The sequence below is a fragment of the Euleptes europaea genome, chromosome 17, assembly GCF_029931775.1.
Source record: "Euleptes europaea isolate rEulEur1 chromosome 17, rEulEur1.hap1, whole genome shotgun sequence".
NCBI lineage: Eukaryota > Metazoa > Chordata > Lepidosauria > Squamata > Sphaerodactylidae > Euleptes > Euleptes europaea.
In genome coordinates, this window is record NC_079328.1 from 779206 (window position 1) to 800905 (window position 21700).

A 21700-nucleotide genomic window follows, 5' to 3' on the forward strand; every position below is an offset into this window, starting at 1 on the left:
ATGGTTGAAGTCCCAGCCCCCCCCCCCTCATAGTAGCAAGTAAGGCAGAAAGCAGATCTAAGTTATTTTAGCATATACTACTGAATATTGGGGGGGTATATTTGGATAGTTATTAGAATAAAGAGATTGTTGCTTTGCTCACAGCATGTTAAATTGCCATAGGATCCAGTATTATCCTGGCTGGCTGGACTTGTGTAAGTAAATATTTATTACGGTCCTAGACTAGAATGCTAGCTGGGCTTGTGATCTAGGGAAGATGGGGAGCTTGGCCTCCAGAGGATACTGTTCTTCACAATCTTTGGGTGTGTCAGCCACACCTTCTGCATAACGTACCTCACTGAGTTTGTTGTGAGGATTAAATGGAGAAGAGGAGCTGCTTCAGGTCCCCATTAGGAAGAAAGGGGGGGTATAAATGAAGTAAATAATTTGATTTATTTTTGGGCAGAGTAGGCAGCCTCTAGGGGTGTGTTCCATGCCAGAAGCAACATGCAAGAACAGGGTGAACATACTGATGGTTGAGGAAGCCGTCATTGTGACTTCTTTAGGAACAGGGATAATTTGCTCTTTGCCTTTAAGACAGTGTGGGCTATAAACCAAATTAGTGGGAAGTGCTGAGGAAAACACTGGTTTGTCTAGTAACACTACAGTGGCCAGGACACCCCAGTTGAAATGTCACATCAGCTATGACCACGCTCTGCGAAGCATTAGGCTGACCGCCACCCCCCTGCATCAAACTTCCATCTGTAGTACAGGGGATAAAAATATCAATGACACTACAATGCTGATGTACAACATAGTCTGTACAACATAGCCTTTCTCCCTAGGTGCATGTATGAAGCAAGCATTTCACATGATCTCTGCTACCTGCCTAGAATAAATAATAGAGTGCTGTCAAGTTGCAGTGACTCATGGTAACCTCATGAAGTCCCACCTCATGGGGTTTTCAAGGCAAGAGATGAGCAGAGGTGGTTTGCCAGGGCCTTCCATGGAAGAAAAAAGAGGGGAATAAAACCCAACCTGAAAACAGAAGCTGGGTACCCAAAGTTGGGTAGAAAGAAAAAAAATATGTATATAAATACTAAAAATATAATTTATTAGAAGCGCTAAGTAAAGGTTAAAATATTTAAAAACATTAAAATAGCACAATGGCATTTCCTAGGGTTGGTCTCTGTAACCACGTACCAAACGCGTTTTGGCCTATTGGGCCTTCATCAGTGGTTAATTAAAACACATGTTAAGCCTGCACACATTTACAGAAATAAATAAATACATACATACATATACAAACAGTTCAAACCCAACCAGCCATGTGTATAGGTTGTAAAATGTATTACCAGTTATTCAAACATCTGGTCAGATTGGTTCTAGTTGGAATACTGGTTAGTATATGTCTCTCATATACTATGTGTGCAGGTATGAACCTAGTAGAGCAGTGGCCTTCCTCCACCTGACTTCCCTGGTGGTCTCCCATTCGAGTAGTGACGCTGCTTAGCTATGTGCAAATTCACTCTAAGCCCTATAGAAAGCTAAGGGGGATGCTTCTCAGGTACCTTTCCTGGTGCTTCTTGCCCAGAGGATCACTATCTAGTTCTGTCACAGCAGCTGAAAACATTTCCGGCTGTATTTTTCAACTGCTAGTTTCATTAGTTGCCTGCAGGTCCTGTAGTTATGAAGCTGCTCTGAATTTCTTCAGTGAGAAAATTATTGTTGCTCTTGTGTAACTCTTGGGCCTGATGTTTGGAGTTCAAAACAAAGAAAGAAAGGACTGGAACAAGCTACAGTTTGTTTCCTTCCCTGGAAAGGGGTGTGTTTACAGTGCCTACCCTTTCCTAGCAAAGTAGCACACAGAAGACCAGCATGGTCCTCCCACTGGGTGTGAAATGACAAGATACAATCCTTTTCATGGCACGGGGCAAAGTCAGGAAAGCTTTCATTTCCATTAGCCAGTGTGTTCTTCCATTGTTTCAAGATGTTTTAATACACTTTTTTAAAAAAATAAAAATGTCCCTATCCTGCATCTCTTGTGATGACTGAATTATCCGAGGCCAGTTGAAAGTGGGCTGGTGATCTTTAATTGCCTTTTATTGTCTTTTAGCTGAAGAACAGAGGGATGGTAAATTATTGCTTTGATTACAACCCTCCCAATGAACATGAAATAACAGGACACACAGTCATACTATATCCTTGTCATGGCATGGGACAAAATCAGGTAACCTTTCATTTTCCTGCAACCAAAGGGTTAAAGGCAGTTTTCTTTCATGTATGGTTGTGATTCCATAGCCTTACCTACTGTAATCTAGTAGAGTGCAAAAATGAATGCAGGATATCTCTCACCGAACTTGGTCTGGTATCAGAGAGTTCTGTCCATGCTCAGCGGTTTCTCAGAGCTAAGTGGAGGAGGGAAGTAGTTTGCACACACAAATTAGTTCAGAGAGGTGACCTAGAATGGGGTAGGCAACTTTTTTGGCCCAAGTGCCAAGTTAAATGCAGCGTCTACCTGTGAAGATGTTGGTGGACCAGAAAACAGAATGGGAGAAGCGAAAGAGGGAAGGGCTGTGTTGGTCAAAGAGGCAGCTCCACTGTAGAGGCAATAGCAGAGAGGAGGCTGCCCTGCATGCGCCTTGGACAGCCTCGCACCTGCCTCAGTGTTGCTCCCTGCTCAGTGCAGCACCAAGCATTTGGCTGGGGCCACTGGCACTTTCTGAGGGGCAGGGCTAAGAGGACTGCCAGTTGAAGACATCACAATTCTAGGCCCAAGGGTCGTGTTCTGGCCCAGCCTGGCTTGACCGGGGCTTTTGTGATGGTATTAACTGGTACTGAGCGTTGGCACCTTTTCTAGGGCTCTTCCAAGTTCTGATCCTCATGCACTTATCTGACTCACTCAGAGATTGAGAGAGTGGGTTTTAGTAAGGTAGAAGTTAATGAACTCAGAGGCATGATGAGAGTCATTCCAGGGGCAAGACTGCTGGAAGGGGGCTCTCCGAAAACAAGAAAATTTTACTCGTCTGGAGTGCTTGGCCTCTGCATTGCCAACTTTAGTGGCCTTATGAGCCAGTACCAGATGATGCTGTGGGACAAATTGTCCGAGGCCATCAAATTTCTGCCTGATGACAAGAGAACCTTAGCTAAGGTTCTCCAAACCGAAGGCCGTTTGCCTTGGCAAACACCAGCCTAGCGAGGCCCGTCACATGGTTGATGCTATTGGCAGGTCTATTGCCTCCAGTATAGTCCTTAGACGACACTCATGGCTGTGTTCCTCTACTCTGCCTCCCGATGCCAACATGAGGGAAGAGGATCTTCCCTTTGATGAGAAGGATTTATGTAAAGACCAGACTGATAACTAAACAAGACACCAATCTATGCGGTGAGACTAGCGTAGTCACATAGAAATGGCCACAATACAGCTCATACAATATCAAAAAATATATTCCACTTACAGACTACATCTATAAACAATAACACTATTATCCTAAGTGTGCACAACTGCTAATCCTATACATACAAATACATATCACAAGACACACAAACCATAACAAATCAATTACATCAGGTATTTCAGTGTGCCACATAGCCTAAAATAGTACTTATACAATTATAATGATAGGCACCAATAATGCCCCTCAGTATTGTAGCCAAAAGTGTCCCAATTATGGCTTGCAGGCTAAAGTGGAGACAGTTCCAGTATACATAAAGTGTGCAGCACAATATTGCAGACGACAAATGCGCAAAAATTCTCCAGAGGCACTCGAGCCATTTCGAACTTAGTACTTCATCAGTTTCCTTTTGTTGCTTGATGTTTTGTAAACTTCATGCTGCATGCACGGCTGTGGCTGTCGATTCATAAAATAAATTAATATAACCATTTTACGTTTACATAAAATATACTTGCTCGTGATATTGCAATATCCTTACAATTGCAATATCCTTATAATCACTACATTTGATACAGTGTAGCACTCAGCTTACACAAATGCAGTCATCAGCATTCCTGTCGGATACCGGTTTGTAAATTACATGTCCCTTCTGGGTCCTAAGAAGTAACCACCACCTAAATTATATACAGCTGCGGCGTATATCTGTCTGATCTTAAAGAAAGCTTGACAAGTCTTGTGCCACATTAAGACCAGAAGGTTCAACAGTATTAAACAAATGTATAAAAAATGCTTCCTTCTGTAATATTTTTTTCGTGACATCAGCTTGTTGGTATTTTTTGAATGCAATCTCCAGATAACAAAGGACCTCCAATCCAGTTCAGAATGTCTTTTTGTCCCACGCCCGGGCAAACCCGGGTGGCGGGACTGCCCGGCGAAGCACTTACCGGGCGGGACTCCTGCCCGTCCCTCGGTGTGGGGCGGAGCCGGTTGTTCCGGCGCCCAAGAAACCCCCGGGGGAGCCATCTTCCTGGCCGGGGGGGGGTGGGGGTAGAGCTGGGCAGCGCGGCAATGCAGCCCAGCAACGGCAGGGCGCAAGAGGCGCCGCCTCCGAGAGCCGCATCAGGGCCTCCTGCTCAGCCGCAGCCTCTCCCAGCAGGGAAAGAGCCGGGCGAGGAAAAGCCAGAGAGGCGGGCAGGCGTGAGCGGGGGAGGCGGGGCAGAAACCGCCGAACAGCTGAGCCAGGGCTGCGGCTTCACTGAGGGGGAGGGCGGGACGCAGGCGCTGGTGGGGGATGATTGGTGGCACCCCAGCAGGGCAGGAGGGGAGGATCGGGAAGGGGCGGAACCCCAGGGGGGCTGGCCTATATGACCCGGGAGGAGCACGGAGGCCGAGGAGGAAGAGGCGGTCCTGCGGTGGAGCGTGGGCTCGGTGGAGCAGAGACCGGCTGTGGGGTGGAGAGGAGTGGAGAAAGTCCTTCCTCGACTCCCATTCTGAGGCCAAGGAAGCACCCTCGGAGTCGAGCCGGCCAGGCCATGGGGCTAAGAGGCGGGGCCTAAGGGACGGATCCTCACACTTTTATTCATAAAATGATATATTAGTGGAGTATCTTAATATTGAGAGTGAATACAGGACCTATGTTCTATGATCCTGGTCCTGATTGCCCGTCTAGTGGATCCAATGTAAAGAAGATTACATGGGCAAAGGATACAATAAACAACACGTTTAGTGCTGCAGTTTGAAAGACTGGATTTTAAAACTAATGTTAGTTTGTATCAGCTGAAACTCCTTCACTTTTAGCTCTAGTCTAGACCACATAGGGACCAGTTTTGGCATTTAAAATGCCCTGTTATTACAGTGTCTTTTTCATAAGTATTAACATCAGTGTGTGCCAGGGAGTCCCTCAAAGACACCGTTCTGCGATATCCAATCCTGGGCATATTTTCACAGCCCTGGATTGTGCGAATGATATGCCAGTGCTTTTTTTATTATTCTTTGGATATGGCTGGCCATATGTGTATATTGTAATGATATGGTGTGTTTTTATTCGTCTGTTCTCTATTAGTAAATAAAGACACCCTTTCCTGCTGCATGGCTGTACTCTTCGTCTTCTGTATAATAGCATCCGGGTATCCGCATTCCTGTAAAGCTACTGTTAACCCTTGCATAGCTATTTCAGAATCCTGGAGACTAGTAGAGTTCCGTTTAATCCTGAGGAATTGACCAAAAGGCAAATTCTTTCTAAGGAGGTATGGGGGATGTGATGTATAGCGGAATAAGGAATTTCTATCCACTGGCTTCTTAAGCGTACGTACCGCTAGAGATCCACAGCTGTCTTTGTATACCATCGTCTCAAGGAATGCAATTTGTTCCTTGCTGCTATTACCACTAAATTGTATAGATGGCATACATGTATTGAGCCAGCTGATAAATGACTCAAAATCTATATGTTAATCAAAAATAAAGATCATCTATGTATCTTTTGAACCCTACCATGTGTTGAGAGAAGGGATTGTTATTGTAAATGTAAGATTTTTCAAATTCTATCATAAAGATGTTGGCCAGTGTTGGTGCACACAAGGATCCTATCCCTATCCCCTTAGTATGAAGGTAAACTTGGTCCATGAATCTAAAAACATTTTTTTCAAAAAATTTCCAAGAGATCTAATATAAAGTGTGGTGGGGGACCCTATCCCTGTTCCTCACCTAGTATTCGCTCAATGATGTCTCTTGTCAAATTTAAGGGTACATTTGTATATAATTCTAAGACATCTGCTGTGGCTAAAACACAACTGTCAGCAACCCATATTCCTTCAGTATACTTTATAAACTCCCTAGTGTCTTTAACATAAGATTCCGTCTTGCTAGCGCATAGTCTCAAATGAAAATCCAGAAATTTTCCTAGAGGTTCAAGGATTGAGTTATTACTGGATATTATGGGTCTATTGGGTGTAGGGGGTTACCTGCTTTATGAATTTTCAGGACTGTGTAGAAAATTGGTAAGCATGGATATTTATTAATAAGAAATTCAGTGGTAGATGAATCAATATAACCTAATTGTAGTGCTTCAAACACTACAGTTCTGATGATAAGTGCCACTGATTCCGTGGGATCTTTATTGATGGGTTCATAATACATGCTGTTATTAAGTTGTGATAAGGCTTCCGCAATGTATTCAGATCTGTCCATAACCACAATGGCCCCACCCTTGCCTGCAATTTTAATAATAATGCAAGAGTCACTGCTGAGATTTTTTATTGCTTGATGTTCTTCTGCAGTCAAATTATCATGCCTAGGAATCTTACGTTGTTCTAACTTTTTAATGTCTCTCATCACCGAAGATTCAAAGGTGGAAATCAGATGTTTTGAATTATTGGGCACAATATATAATAGGGTACAATATATAACCTCTGTCCCTTCATATAAATTTCTTTCCTTCCCTAAGCAGGGGCAAAACTACTATTCTGGAAGACCTTACAAGTCTCAGTCTTCCCAGTACCATCATAAAGGACAGTCTAACCCCTTTTTTCCTACCCAACTGGGAAGAAAATATCAACCCAAGCAAAAGGGGGGAAAGGGTGGTCATTCTCCTTCAGTCAAAAAGCCTTCTGCATGACTAGAGGCCACTTTGTCAGGCTATGAACTCATATTTCTAGATAGGTTATATCATTTTACTGCTGAATGGAGCTACATTGCTACACAGATTCTTGGGTTTTACAAATAATAAATACCAGTTATTATTTGGAGTTCAATTCTGTACCCCACTGTGCTGCTTCTATTCTGTCCCATGGATCTGAGCCCCTTGAATTACTTAAAGAGGTAGTGGGTTTATTAGCTATGGGGGCCTTAAAGCAGGGGATGTGTCCTCGGTGGGGGATGCTTTTCAGCTGACTTGGCAAGGCAACCTGATGTATGCCTTTCCCCCCTTACCCCTCCTTCCAAGGGTACTGGGGAAAATTCTGTCAGAGCAAACATCATTCTGATAGCACCATTTTGGCCACAGAGGGAATGGTTCCCTACACTGGGGACTTCAGCTCAATGTTGGTTTGTCCACCTCCCTCACCACCCCAATCTGATATCAATAGGTCCCGTGCAACATCACGACATTCGGTCACTACATCTGATGGCTTGGAGGATCATACATTCATCCCCTGGTCGGACTGAGTGGCCAATGTTCTGTTGGCCTCTCGCAAACCAGCTACTAGGAAATCCTACAATGCCAAATGGTACAGGTTCTCACGTTGGGCAAGTGAAAAGGATGTGTGGCCAGAGCAATGATCTTTACCATTACTGTTTGACTACTTGTTACCCTTCAAGGATATTGGTCTGTCCAATTCATCTGTTAAAGTTCATATGGCCATTTCAGCTTTTCATAATGGGATTGGCTCTGGTTCTTTGTTCTCAAATAAACTTTGTATTAAGTTTCTGGAAGGGCTCAACAATATGTTTCCATCAGTTAAGCCCCCATTTTTTCAATGGAGTCTTTCCCTCATTTTAACACGCTTAATGCTTAAGCCCTTTGAACCCATGGCCTCCTGTGACTTAGCTCTCTTGACCTATAAGACTGCCTTTTTGGTGCAGAGTTCCACAGAGATAGAGTGGTTTTACGTCCCAGTATTGAATTTCTATCGAAGGTGATCTCCAGGTTCCTCCTTTCTCAAGATATCACTTTACCCACATTTTTTTCCTAATCCACAATCTCAGTCAGAAAGGATTCTGCACACACTTGATGTACGCAGGGCTTTACTTCTTTATTTAAAACGCACATGAGGGTTCAGGCTAGATGATAATCTTTCGGGGGCCAAAAAAGGGTAGGACTGCATCCCCTCAAACACTGTCATGATGGGTATCGTCAGCTATTAGACTGGCCTACAACACTGCTGGTGTAGACTGTCCTTTACCAGTTGAGGCTCATTTCACCAGAGCTCAAGCCTCCTCAGCTGTCTTCTCCTGTAGCATGGACATCCAGGACATCTGCAAGGCGGCTATAGGGTGAGCTCCTTTGACCTTCATCTGCCGTTTCGCAATGGACATGGACGTAAGAGCTGAGGCATCTGTGGGGAGAGCAGTCTTGAATTCACTGCTGAATTCACATGCCCGCCTCCACAATAAGTTAGCTTGCTACTCTCCCAATGTGGGACTGCACAGAAGCCACAAAGATGAAAACAGTGTTGCACTTATCTGTAACTGTTGTTCATCAAGTGGTCTTCTATGCAAGCACACATTCCTCCCTCCTTTCCCCCTGTGGGCTGCCTATATGCCATTGTTGTGAGGTTCTTCAGCTACCCTCGGCAATCCCAATAAGTCACTTGCTCAGACGGGTAAATCAGAAGTAGGTAAACGTTTATTGAGGAGCACGTGAGAACATAGCATGAGCAATCCACGAGTTCAAAGCTGCTAATGACGAACCAAACTACAAAGCATAACTTTAAGCACAGAGTCATCCCAGGTGCAGAAGCAGGCTGCCTGGAAGGCCAGGGGCCCCGTTCCTTGGATCCACACTAGCACCCGTACTACCTCCAATTCCATGGAGACCACCCAAACTGAAGATCTCTTTTGCCGGCTCGGCAGAGATACTACCCCGTCAGCGACCCAAGGAGAGGGGAAGCCAGAAGCCTCCTCCCAAGGCTTCCGCTCCCTGCCCGCGGAGATCAGCACGACCCCCTCAGGCTCGCGAGTCCCGATTCCAAAAGGGGGCCTGTCTCGTTCGCGGCGCTATGGGCCACTTTGCTTCAGCTTGTCCTCAACGCCCGGAGTTCCCTCGACCAGACGCATCGCCCCGGGCTCGGGGACGACCTCAACGCAGAGGCACCGCAGCCACCCACAGTACAGCGCCGGGATGGCTCACACCCTCTGCACTTCATTTCAGAGACTCTCCCGATCTTCCTACTTCTGCAGACCCCTCCGGGTCTTGGATTACAAGTGACCCAGTGGGGGACAATTCTCCATCTTCGGACGGGGATCATCTCCAGGATACCCCAGCGTTAAACCTGGACTCGCCTCTTGACCTGTCAAGGAACCGGTCACGGTCTGCGGTGAATGGAGCATCCCCGCAGACCCCCGCAGTTTCTCCTGCAAAACCCGGGAAACCGGTGAAGGTGAGAGAAGTAGAAAATACGGTGTATGTGGATGCAGTGTTGCAACACTATAAAGGGGGTCCCCAATTACCTGTAAAGGCCCTTATAGACTCTGGCTGCGGCCGCACTTTAATTAGTGAGACCACGTTTGCAGCCCTCAAAGTCAAGTCCGAGGCGCTACCAGCTCCCGTCCAATTCGCCCAGATGGATGGGAGCCATTTTAAGGGGGGACCAGTCGATCATTGCACACGGGGAGTGGCGATGGGTATTGGTTCTCATTGGGAACAAATAGACTTTACCATAGCCCCCATCCAGTTCGAAGTTGTTCTAGGGATTAATTGGCTTAAAGGACATAGTCCCTGTATAGACTGGGAAACTGACACTATTACCTTTGCCAACCCCAAGTGTGAACAGCACCGACAGAAAGTCGCGGTGGTGCCTCCACCCGCTCTGGCTTTAACCTCTGATGCCTCATCGCCACCGCCTTTGCCCGAAGCATACAGAGACTTTGCAGATGTCTTTGATGTTAAAGAATGTGATGCCTTGCCCCCCCCACCGTACCACTGACTGTGCAATTGAGGTGGTAAAAGATTGCACACTGACTAAGAGCAAGATTTACCCCATGAGCGTTTCCGAACGCGCTGTGTTACGTGACTTTCTGGATAAAAATCTTGCTCGAGGGTTCATTCGGCAATCGAACGCTCCCAACTCAGCCCCTGCGTTCTTTGTCCAAAAAAAGGAGGGTGATCTGCGTTTATGCATTGACTTCCAAAAGCTTAATGCAGTTACCCAAGCCAACGCCTACCCCATACTGTTGATTTCAGATATTTTGGGGCAATTACAGGAGGGACGCGTTTTCTCCAAATTGAACTTAGTGGAAGCTTAGTATCGCGTTCGTATCCGTGAGGGAGACGAGCCCCTCACCACCTTCTCTAGCTGTTTTGAAATGTATGAATTTCTTGTGATGCCTTTTGGATTAAAAGGGGCCCCAGGGGTCTTCATGCAACTCATTAACGAAATCCTCCATAATTTGCTGTACCGCGGCGTGGTAGTTTATTTAGATGACATCCTTATTTATTCAAGAACCATGGAGGAACATGTTGCTCTGGTCAGAGAAGTTTTGCAACGTCTACGTAACCACCAGCTCTGTGCAAAGCTGTCTAAATGCGAATTTCACCGAGAGAAAATAACTTTCTTGGGGTACATAATCTCTCATCGTGGCCTTAGCATGGACCCCGCTAAAGTCCAATCGGTACTTGACTGGACCCCACCCTCCACCCGCAAGCAAGTGCAGCAATTTCTGGGCTTTGCTAATTTCTACCGCGGTTTCATTCCCAACTTCGCTCAAGTGGCGCTGCCAATCACTGACCTCCTGAAAACAAAGGGTAAAGGGGTTTCTGCAACGTTGCCCTCTGCCAAAGTACTGTGGACTGATCAATGCCAATCCGCCTTTGTAGCCCTCAAACGGCTTTTCACTTCTGAACCTGTCCTGCAGCACCCAGATCCGAACCAAATGTTTATTGTACAGGTCGATGCGTCTGACGTAGCCATGGGGGGGCCCCTTCTCCAGAGAGGACCGAATGGTCTCCTTCACCCCTGTGCCTACTTCTCAAAAAAAATTGCACATGCTCAGTTAAACTGGCCCATTTGGGAAAAGGAGGCATCAGCCGTCCACCATGCCCTTACTCTTGGAGACAATTCCTGGAGGGATCTAGGGTCCCCTTTGAAGTCTGTACCGATCACAAAAATCTAGCTGCCCTCACGGGGACCCATAAGTTGTCCGCAAAACAACAGCGTTGGGTGGACTTCTTCGCCCAATTTCGTTTTGTTCTTAAACATGTGCCCGGGAAACAGAACGTGCTTGCTGATGCCCTCTCCCGGTTGCCTCAATACCCAGTAAAACTTGATCGGCCGACAGACTCTTTATTCACCCCGGCGCACAGAGGGGTCCTGCCCATGCTGGCCATGCAGACCCGGTCCCAAACTCGACCCCAGCATGGAAACCGCGCAGTGGCCGACAAGGTAACCAACCCTACCCAGCAGGCTCCCTCGCCAGCCCCTCTTGCGCCGTCTGACTCCGGCGCCCCGCAGCAACCAGTTTCCCCCCCTTCCATCTCCACCAGCTCCTGGTTCACCCTCTCCTGCAAAAGGAGGGGGGTGATCATCTCCAACTCCTTCCTGGACTCCCTTCGGGCTCAGTGTTTAGCCGAACGCACTGCCCAGACCCTGCCCCAAGGTGTACTTGAGCAAGGTGGTTGTTGGTACAAAGACTTGAAATTATACGTGCCTAAGATACTTCGAAGAGAAGTCCTGCAATTGGCCCATGGAACTAAAACTGCGGGACACTTTGGGTTCCTGAAAACCCTTCACTTGTTGCACAGACAGTTTTGGTGGGAAGGATGCGTTCTGATGTGGACTCCTTTGTTCGCAGCTGCCCTATTTGTGCCACAGTCAAACGGTCTCAAGGCAAGCCCCCAGGACTGCTGCAAGCCCTGGGAAGTGATTGCCATGGATTTCATGACGGATCTCCCACTTAGCAGGGGCAAAACTACTATGGATTATTACTGACTTATTTTCCAAACAGGTACACTTGGTTCCGTGTGCGGGTATTCCCTCCGCCCCCAAGTTGGCCCGCCTCTTTGTGTCACATGTTTTCCGTCTGCATTCGTTCCCACGCAAGATAATCTGCGGCCATGGAAGGAGTTTCGTGGCTAAATTTGGGAAGGCTTTCCTCAAGTTGGTGGGGGTGGAGCAGGGGTTGTCGAGTGCTTACCATCCCCAGACGGATGGGCAAACTGAACGTGTCAATGCTGTACTGGAATGTTATTTACGTTGTTATGTCAATTATCACCAAGATGACTGGGTAGAACTGTTGCCGTTTGCAGAATATGCTTACAATAATGCTGTCCATCAATCTACAGGGTTCAGCCCTTTCTATGCTGTGTACGGTCAGGACTTCGGTCCTATTGCCCCTCTGGCGCATGCCCTCCGCACCACGTGGCCCTGGCTGGTAAGCAACCTAGATAGAGCCAAGCGCAAATATAAAGTGCAGGCAGATAAGCATCGCTCCCCAGCAAGGATTTCCAGGTTGGTGAATTAGTGTAACTTTCTACTAAAAACCTGCGATCCACTCGACCTTGCCATAAACTCAGTGCCAAGTACATTGGACCATATCCCATCGCCCGGATCATTAACCCTGTCACTGTGGAACTGACTCTCCCCAAGACCCTGAGGTGTATCCACCCAGTCTTCCATGTCAGCCTCCTAAAGCCTCATGTTGCCTCCTCGGAGTGCCACCCAGAACCGCCTCCCGAGCAGCCCGTGATGGTGGGGGGGAGGAACATTTTGAAGTGTCAAAAATCCTGGATTCACGTGTACGGCATGGATCCCTGCAGTACTTAATTCGCTGGAAGCACTTCCCCCCTGCCTACGATGAGTGGGTGCGTGCACGAGATGTCTCCGCCCCACACTTAGTGAACGCCTTTCACTCCGCCTACCCAGACAGGCCGTCCCCCTGGCAAGATGTGAGGGGGCCTTAAGGGGGGCAGGATGTCAGGCCTGTATCTCAGTTGATTTGTTTACTTTCGTTTTCCCACTGACCAGACTCAAGGATTGTTGTGCATACCTAACTCCGTTTGAAGCTCTGAGAACTCAGTTCTGTTTATGGTTTGTAATCTCTTGCCGTTTTCTATGCTTTTATATTACCAAGTTCAAGCCAGCAGGCATCATTGCTGTCAACTTTTCCTTTATGCTCTGTTAACCTATTTTGACCAGTAAAAACCAGCTTCTTTGGACCTGACTGTCTCTGATGTGGTTTTTGGTTCAAATTGGGCCAAGGGCTGACAGACCCACATATTTATTACTGAGCTTTTTACATGGTCGTAGGGTCCGAAGGTTTTTGGTGGACAGGGAACGATGTTTGTCTGCATGCTCTTTGTACTTGCGTTTAGCTCACTCCAGGTTTTTCTGGAGCCAAGGCCACGTGTTTTGAACCACCTGCACCCAATCTCCCACTTCACCTTTTACCCCCTCCTCCTGGAGCAGTTCTACGTTCCCAAAGGGTCCGAAATCCCGGCCGTACACCACCTGGAAGGGACTGTACCCCGTGGACGAATGAAGAGCATTATTGTAAGCATACTCTGCAAATGGCAGGAGATCCACCCAATCATCCTGGTGATAATTCACATAACAGCGTAATTAGCATTCTACCACAGAATTATCACGTTCCGTCTGTCCATCCGTCTGGGGATGGTGTGCCGAAGACAAACCTTGTTACACCCCCATGAGCTCTAAAAACGCTTTCCAGAACTTAGCCACAAACTGTGGGCCTCTGTCGGATATTATCTTGCGTGGGAACGAGTGATATTTCAACACGTGTGTAACAAACATATGTGCCAGCTTTTGGGCCGTTGGCAAGCCCGAACAAGGAACGAAATGCACTTGCTTAGAAAATAAGTCCATCACCACCCACAATACAGTCTTCCCTCGGCTGGGGGGAAGGTCCATAATAAAGTCCATGGCAAAGGGAACGGACGGGACTTCCAAAGGCTTGAGGAGTCCTGGGGGTTTCCCCATAAGTCCTTTAGAGGTTGCACAGGTGGGGCAACTGCGCACATAAAGGTCCACATCAGCTCTCATGCCTGGCCACCAAAATTGACGCCTCAACAAATGTAAAGACTTGACAAACCCTAAATGTCCTGTGGTTTTTGCCCCATGAGCCATTTCTAACACCTCCCTCCGAACAGTTTCCGGAACATATAGTTTCACCCCACGATACCACAACTCCCCCCAGCGAGTAAGAGTTTGAGGAAGCTTTTGGACCTCTTCCTCCTGGCGTGCGGCTTCGGCCACCTTAGCGTGGAAAACTTCTGGGAGTCCACTTGCCGGGTCTGAATTTCCTGCCTGGCTCTGAGCCCTAGGGATCATGGCCAATCCCGACACTTCCCCCCTTTGCTCTGGAGTGAATAAAGAATCCACCGGGCAATCGATTTGACTTCGGTACTGGGGAAGTCGGGACTGTGCGTCAGCTAAACAATTTTCTTTCCCTGGAACATGTTTTAACACAAATCGGAACTTGGCAAAGAACTGAGCCCAACGAACCTGTTTGGTGGACAGTTTTCTAGACCCTTTTAGTGCCTCTAGGTTCTTGTGATCCGTCCAAACCTCAAAAGGAACGTCAACCCCTTCCAAAAAATGTCTTCAAACCGAGAGGGCCTGTTTTACAGCTGCTGCCTCCTTTTCCCAAATAGCCCAGTTAAGTTCAGCTTGAGAGAACTACTTAGAAAAATACGCGCAGGGTTGTAATTGACCACCCTCGTCTCTCTGGAGGAGTGCCCCCCCATAGCTACGTCTGAAGCGTCCACCTGTACCACGAAAGGTTTTTCACTATCAGGGTGTTTCAACACTGGTCCAGATGTGAACAACTGTTTTAATGTGTCAAATGCTTGTTGACATTCAGGATCCCACCGTAACTTGGCTAACGCCAGCATGGCTGCAGTCCCTTGCCTTTCGTTCGTAACAGTGAAGTCAGAGGCAAGGCTATTTGCGCAAAGTTATGAATATAATTGCGGTAGAAATTAGCAAAGCCGAGAAATTGCTGCAATTGTTTGCGGGTAGTGGGGACTTCCCACTCCACCACCGCCCGAACCTTTTCAGGGTCCATGGCAAGTCTCTGATGTGACACTATGTATCCCAGAAAAGTAATGGAAGATTGATGAAAGTCACATTTGGAAACCTTAGCATACAACCTGTGAGCATGCAATCGACTTAACACTTCTTTCACCAGGGCCACATGTTCTTCCCTGGTCTTGGTGTATATTAAAATATCATCTAAATAACCAATCACTCCTTTGAACAGCAAGTCATGTAACACCTCATTGATCATTTGCATGAAGACACTCGGAGCCCCTGTCAAGCCAAACGGCATGACTAAATACTCAAGCATTCCAAAACAACTAGAGAAGGCTGTCTTGTGTTCATCACCTTTCCTGATCCGAAAACGATGGTAGGCTTCCACTAAATCAAGTTTAGTAAAAATGTGACCTTCCTTCAACTGAGCGAGCAGATCTGGAATAAGAGGAAGGGGGTAGGCATTAGTCTGTGTGACCGCATTGAGTCTGCGGAAATCTATAGAGTCGCAAATCACCAGTCTTTTTCTTTACGAAGAAGGCGGGCGCCGAGTGAGGCGCTGAAGACGGACGTATAAACCCCCTTGCCAAATTGGTGTCCAAATAGTCTCTTAACACTGCCTTTTCCTTAGGGCTCATAGGGTATATCTTCCCTTTGGAGAGTTTGCCTTCTCCTATTACTTCAATTGCACAATCAGTGGCTCGATGAGGGGGTAATTCATCACACTCACGCACATCAAATACATCGGCAAACTGCATATTCCTTGGGGAGTCGAGGCGGTGGAGCCTCTGCTGATGGCTGCTCTTGCAGCGCGGCCGCTTGTTCTTTGAACACCACCTCCCTCCTGTGTCGGTAACACTGAGCTTGCAAGAACATGAGAGTCTAAGCTTTCCAGTCTATGGACGGACTATGACCATGTAACCAGTTCATTCCTAGCACGATGGGATATTTGACAGAGGGGGCTATGGTAAAATGGAGCTGTTCCCAATGCTCCCCAACTCCCAAGGCAACTCAGGCAGTTCTATGAGTGACCGCCTCCCCTTAAAGTCACTTCCGTCCATCTGGGCAAATTGAATGGGTTCAGGCAACTCCACCCATTTCACCCGTAACTTGTGTGCAGTCTCTTCATGCATTAGGGTCCGGGCACAGCCGGAATCAACTAGGGCCGGTACTCGCAACATGCCCCCCCCAGGTAATGCAATGGCAACCTCAATGTACACGTTGTCCTCATGATCGCTTACCATCACCGGAGCTCCCTGCTCAAGGTCCGGAGCGGTCTGCTGTGGAGCCCCCTTTACAGCAGACCGACAGCATTTTTGGCCGGCAGGCTCCACTCCTCCTCGCTGGAGGAGGAGGCAGGATTTGTAATCTGCTGCTCTGAGGAGCCGGTAGCTTGGTTTGTAATCCGCGACTCCAATGAGCCGGAAGCTTTCGGCAGGTCTTGCCCTGGTTGAAGTTGTAGGGCGGTGGGTGTCCCCCGTTGTCCCGGCGGGGCGCTTCTGTGGCGAACCTGTCCCTCGACGCGCCCCTTCTCCACTTCCACAGCTGCCGGCTGGGTTGGGGCCGGTTTCTCGACCTGGGATGGGCAGCGAGTGGCGAAATGTCCCAAGCCTCCGCAAATGAGACAGGCACCACTCTGAAAACATTTGTTCCGTTCCGCTACAGAAGGACCCCCTCCGAAACCGGAGCGAAAGTCTCTTGGGGTGCCAGGCCTGTCTCCCCGGGGCTTGGTTTCCCGTGCAGTGCGCTGCTTCGAGAGCTGCAACAATTGCCTATGGTTTTCGATGTCGGCTGCATGCCGCACCCATCCCTCCACGTCCGGAGGATTCCCTTGCATGAAAGCCCAGTGTTGCAATTCGGGATTGAGCCCCTCCCGAAAATACTGTACTCGGGTGGCTTCACTCCAGTCCAAATTTTACTTGAGAGCAACTGGAACTCGCTGGCATACTGCACCACCGACTTAGTCCCTTGGCGCAGTTGCAAAAGAGCCATCTTGGCCCGTTCCCCCCCCCCGATGTGGGTTTTCAAACCGGTTACGGAGGGCCACCATGAAGTCATCCAGGCTCCTCAAAACTCGAGAGCGCAGCTCATACTGTTGCACCATCCATGCCGCCGCTTCCCCCTGAAGCAGCGAAACAACGTATTGAACCCGGCTCTCATCCAAGGGGAAAGTCGCCCCCTGTTCACACATGAACACATCCACTTGGATTAGGAAATAAGACAAAAGGTCACTCGACCTGTCAAACATCACCTTCAACTCACGCTGAGGTGGGGGCGCTGGGCCCGGCTGCCCCGGCGGCGGTGGTGGTGGCTGAGCCGGCTGCGGAGGCTGCTGCGGTTGCCATTGCCGCAAGTCATCCAACTCACGCCACATGTTTTGCATCAAAGTGTGCATGGCTTCCATCCTCTCTGTCATCTGCTTCTCAAAGCGGAGCTGTTGGCGTTCTTCCTCCAACTCATGCCGCCAAACTGCTTCCCTTCGGACCGGGTCATCCTCAAACCTCATGCCCGAAATCACAGGCCTCCAAGGCCGACTGTCCACCCCCGACATCCAGGTACGGGGGGACTCCAGCCAGGTGCTAATACAGGAGGTCTTAGGCAGCACTCCCGAGCCAGAGCCACTCGACTTCTCCCCCACCGGCTTGTCCTTCTTGGAGTCAGGATCGGCACCGTCTTGTCGTCCTCCTTCTTGGCGTCTCCATTGCCCGCCATAGCCACCCGCACGTTGGGATGGGAGCGGAGACCGGAGCAAAGAGATTAGCAGCTTAATGTGAGGTTCTTCAGCTACCCTCGGCAATCCCAATAAGTCACTTGCTCAGACAGGTAAATCAGAAGCAGGTAAACGTTTATTGAGCACGTAGGAACACAGCATGAGCAATCCACGAGTTCAAAGCTGCTAATGGCGAACCAAACTACAAAGCATAACTTTAAGCAGAGTCATCCCAGGTGCAGAAGCAGGCTGCCTGGGAATTAGGTGATAACAGAGCCTAGCAGGAAGGAGGGAGGGAGTAAGCCTCAATACTGTAAGTGCCTACATGAAGCTCAAGGCCAGAGCAGAGGGAGGGGGAAGGAGTGGGGCAGCTTGACCCATTCAGAGAAACAAAACGAAAGAATAACACTTGCACAGGACTTGGCCTAACTCATGTCAAGAGCCTGCCTGGACTCTTGGCAGGCTGAACAGCAGAACGACCAGACACACTTGAACAGAAATAAGTATGACTCTGAAACAGAAATAAGCATAACTCTGACAATTGTGGCACCTCTGTGGCGGCAAAGGGAGAACTGAGGGAAGAGTGCTCCCCCACCCCTTTGTCACGTGTCCTTTTGGGTGGGAAAGGCTGTTAGGCTTGGAGGGGAGGGGGAGCACTGCTACAGAGCAGATCCTTCTAGAAACTTTCTGGTCTGCACCTTTGTTTCTTGCCTTGAAAGCCCCATGAGGGGTTGCCGTAAACTGACTGCAACTAGAAAGTATTTTCTACCACCAGTTGCTTCATCAAAGCTGCCAAGCCATAGAAATAATCACACAAGGTATTTCACTGCCTAAACGTCTACCAACCCCATGTTGAAAGCACTTTGTTGGGGGGGGGGGGGGAGACACAGCATGTTTTGTTTTAATTACCTGCAGGAAAAAAATAGAAGCTTTCTGATCTGCACAGAAGACCACTTGATGGCCAACAGTTACAGGTAAGTGCAACACTGTTCCTTTTCCTTCTCTTCTTACTTGGGCATTACCAAGTGACTGGTTGGCCCCAGCAAAAGGTTCTGGTGGGAAGTTACCTCTTTGCAGAACTTTCTTCCCAGTTGTTATTGCTGGATAGCTATTGATTGATAGCCACTAAGGACTGAAAGCTTGTTAAGGACAATTTTAATAACTTGTTCTCTAAAATGCCATTAACGTGAATAGTTTGGTGGGTCGTCTCCCCCAACCCTCCAATGTGTTTGTTTTCTCTTTTTTGGGGTTTACAGTTTTTTGAGTACACCTCCCACAATGAAATCCGTTACAATACACGGCATCCCGAAGCCTGTGCTGCTGTTGATCCAGGAACCAATTATTTGAGAATGTACCTGTGCGAAAACAATATCCAGAACATTCCTGAAAACCAGAAATTTGTTCTCCAAGAGGTATGGATACTGTCCAGTCTTTTTTTGCTCAATGCAGCAGTTGGTGGCAGGAGGAATGAAGAGTGTAGATCTGAGTCCCCAAGAGGGTAGGGCTGTGGCTCAGTGGGAGAGCCTCTGCTTAGCAAGCAGGTTCAATCCCTGGCATCTCCAGCTAAAACAAGGATTGGGTAGGAGCTGATGTGAAAGACCTCAACCCTGGAGAGCGGCTGCCAGCCTGAGTAGGCAATACTGACCTCGATGGACCAAGGGTCTGATTTCAGTGTCAGGCAGCTTCATGTGGGTTCATGTGAGGATGCGCCAAGGCTTCAGACTGAATTGTTGTTCAGAACGGCATGCTGGCACATCCTTGAACTTGCTGCTTCTCTGCTCATATCACTCAAGGCTCAGCGCACACACACCCCTGTTTTTTCCTGTCTTGTTGTCCCTTGTTCATTGAAGGTGCTGCAAGGAAGTCTCTTCTTAAGAAGAAGGTTTGTTTTATAGGATGTGCAAGCTAAAGTGTAGGAAGCTACAGTCCCTCCTTGTCTGTCCCCCCACCCCCACCCTCTGCTGACCTTGAGATCCCGCCGAGCACATGGCCGCCCCTGCGCCGGCTGCCTCGGTAGACTGCGAGGTGGGCCCTCGGGTCCCCTGGTCAGTGCTGCTCCAGCTGGTCCTGCCTAGTTTCGATGGTGCTGTGCTGTGGGTCGTAGATATATGTCCGTATCTGCTACCCAAGGCCTCAGCACAAAGTTATTCTGTGCAGATCCAAGTCACTATCTGTGAGTCTGTGAAATGTCCCCAAATTAAGTGGTGGAAATGGTCTGGAATTTTTAAACTTCATCTCATATTAGAAGTTTTCAGGTTTCTCACTGTCTGGTAGACAGCTGACCTGATTTTGCTCCTTTACCATACAGACCACATTGGACTTTTGCATTTATGAAAGTACTTATATTTGGATTCTAAGCCTAATGAGGAATATAGATGAAATAGTTCTTCTAGCCTGTTCTTACTGATTGGTACAACTGACCTGCAGCAGCCAAAGCTGTGGGTTCTGCAGGTTTCAACTGAAGTCTGTTTAAGGGCCCCTATTCAGTTATTGGTGCCTTTATTTATCATTTACGTGGTAGACACAGAAAAATGTTCTAATACTAACTGCAGTTGTCAAATGATGTTCAGCACAGAGACAGTGTTCTGGCCTTCTTTCTCCTTCCAGTAGTACCTCTTAAACTAATAAAGAATGAAAAAATGTATTTTGACCTAGATTTTCAATCAGACTTTCTATCATTAGTAAGGCTGCAAGCAGTGCATGATTAGTGCATCCCCCCCCCCCCACTTTCAGCTGGGAGGTAGGGACAAAAAGGCTGTCCTGCTAAAAGCGGGGTGATCCCTTAATTTGCAAGAGGCAGGCAGCTTCTCTTTTATAGGGAAAACTAATCCTCTCCAACCACCGGGGATTCCACTTCCCTCCCTCCTGGACCTCAAGAAGAAGCCAGATGGAGGTGGGGCAGGAGGGGGGGGGAGAAAATGGCACGCAAGAACTGGTGTGGTAGAGCCAGTGCTGTGCTCCCTCCTACCCCCACCTCCTCCATCCATCCATGCCGGTCCACAGACTTCCCACGCTCACCTTGGGCTTCTCATCAGCCATGGCGAGTCAGCGGGTTTGGTCCACTCCAAACACCTCACAGCTAATTCACAGTGGGTAGCCGTGTTAGTCTGTCTGCAGTAGTAGAAAAGAGCAAGAGTCCAGTAGCACCTTAAAGACTAACAAAAATATTTTCTGGCAGGGTATGAGCTTTCGTGAGCCACAGCTCATTTCTTCAGGTCTGAAGAAGTGAGCTGTGGCTCACGAAAGCTCATACCCTGCCAGAAAATATTTTTGTTAGTCTTTAAGGTGCTACTGGACTCTTGCTCTTTTCTACTACCTCACAGCTAGTGTGTGTGTGTGGGGTGGGGGGAACACAGAAAGATGAAAAGGTGATTGCAGTGGCCGAGGCAGAAAGACTCAATCAGACTTTCTAGTATGATTACCACAAATTGTAATTCTGAACCATTTTTTTCTAGGACGGTCGTTTAGTCCATATGCAGACCCAGAAGTGCCTACAAGCTGAAGCCAATGCTTACAATGGCAGCCCAGCACCTTTATTATGGCCCTGTACCGATTCTGAATACCAGAAGTGGTTTTTCAAAGAAAGAAGTTGATCCAGAAATGCCAGGATCACCTCTGGAATTCAAATAAGAAGACATGCAGCTATTTTTATATGTAGAAGAGTTGTACTTTTTTCTTCTCCTTTTACCTTGTTTAGAAGAACAGCAGGATCCTCAGGCCTATATTTTCTGGGCCCAGATGACCCTGCTGCAGGCATCTGTGCCTCTGTGTTCTCCATATTGGGCAGCTATATGACTTTTCCAAAAAACTATCCCCCTCCCCTGAGGTAATGTATTTTTATAAACTTCAAGTATGGCAATGAAATCTGAGTGGTAACACTGACATTACTGAACAGTACTTAAAGATTTATTTTT

At 47.9% G+C, this 21700-nt stretch overlaps 1 protein-coding gene across 1 annotated transcript in view; it reads left to right on the plus strand.

The window, feature by feature from the left end:
* GALNT12 (polypeptide N-acetylgalactosaminyltransferase 12) overlaps positions 1-21406 on the plus strand; it is a 104145-nt gene extending 82739 nt beyond the window's left edge. Inside the window, exons 8-10 of the mRNA XM_056862934.1 lie at positions 2096-2209; positions 19043-19198; positions 21242-21406. Of these exons, the coding sequence (XP_056718912.1) occupies positions 2096-2209; positions 19043-19198; positions 21242-21379 (408 nt within the window). The 3' untranslated portion in view covers positions 21380-21406. The remainder of the gene's footprint in view (positions 1-2095; positions 2210-19042; positions 19199-21241) is intronic.
* The last annotated feature ends 294 nt before the right edge of the window (positions 21407-21700 follow it).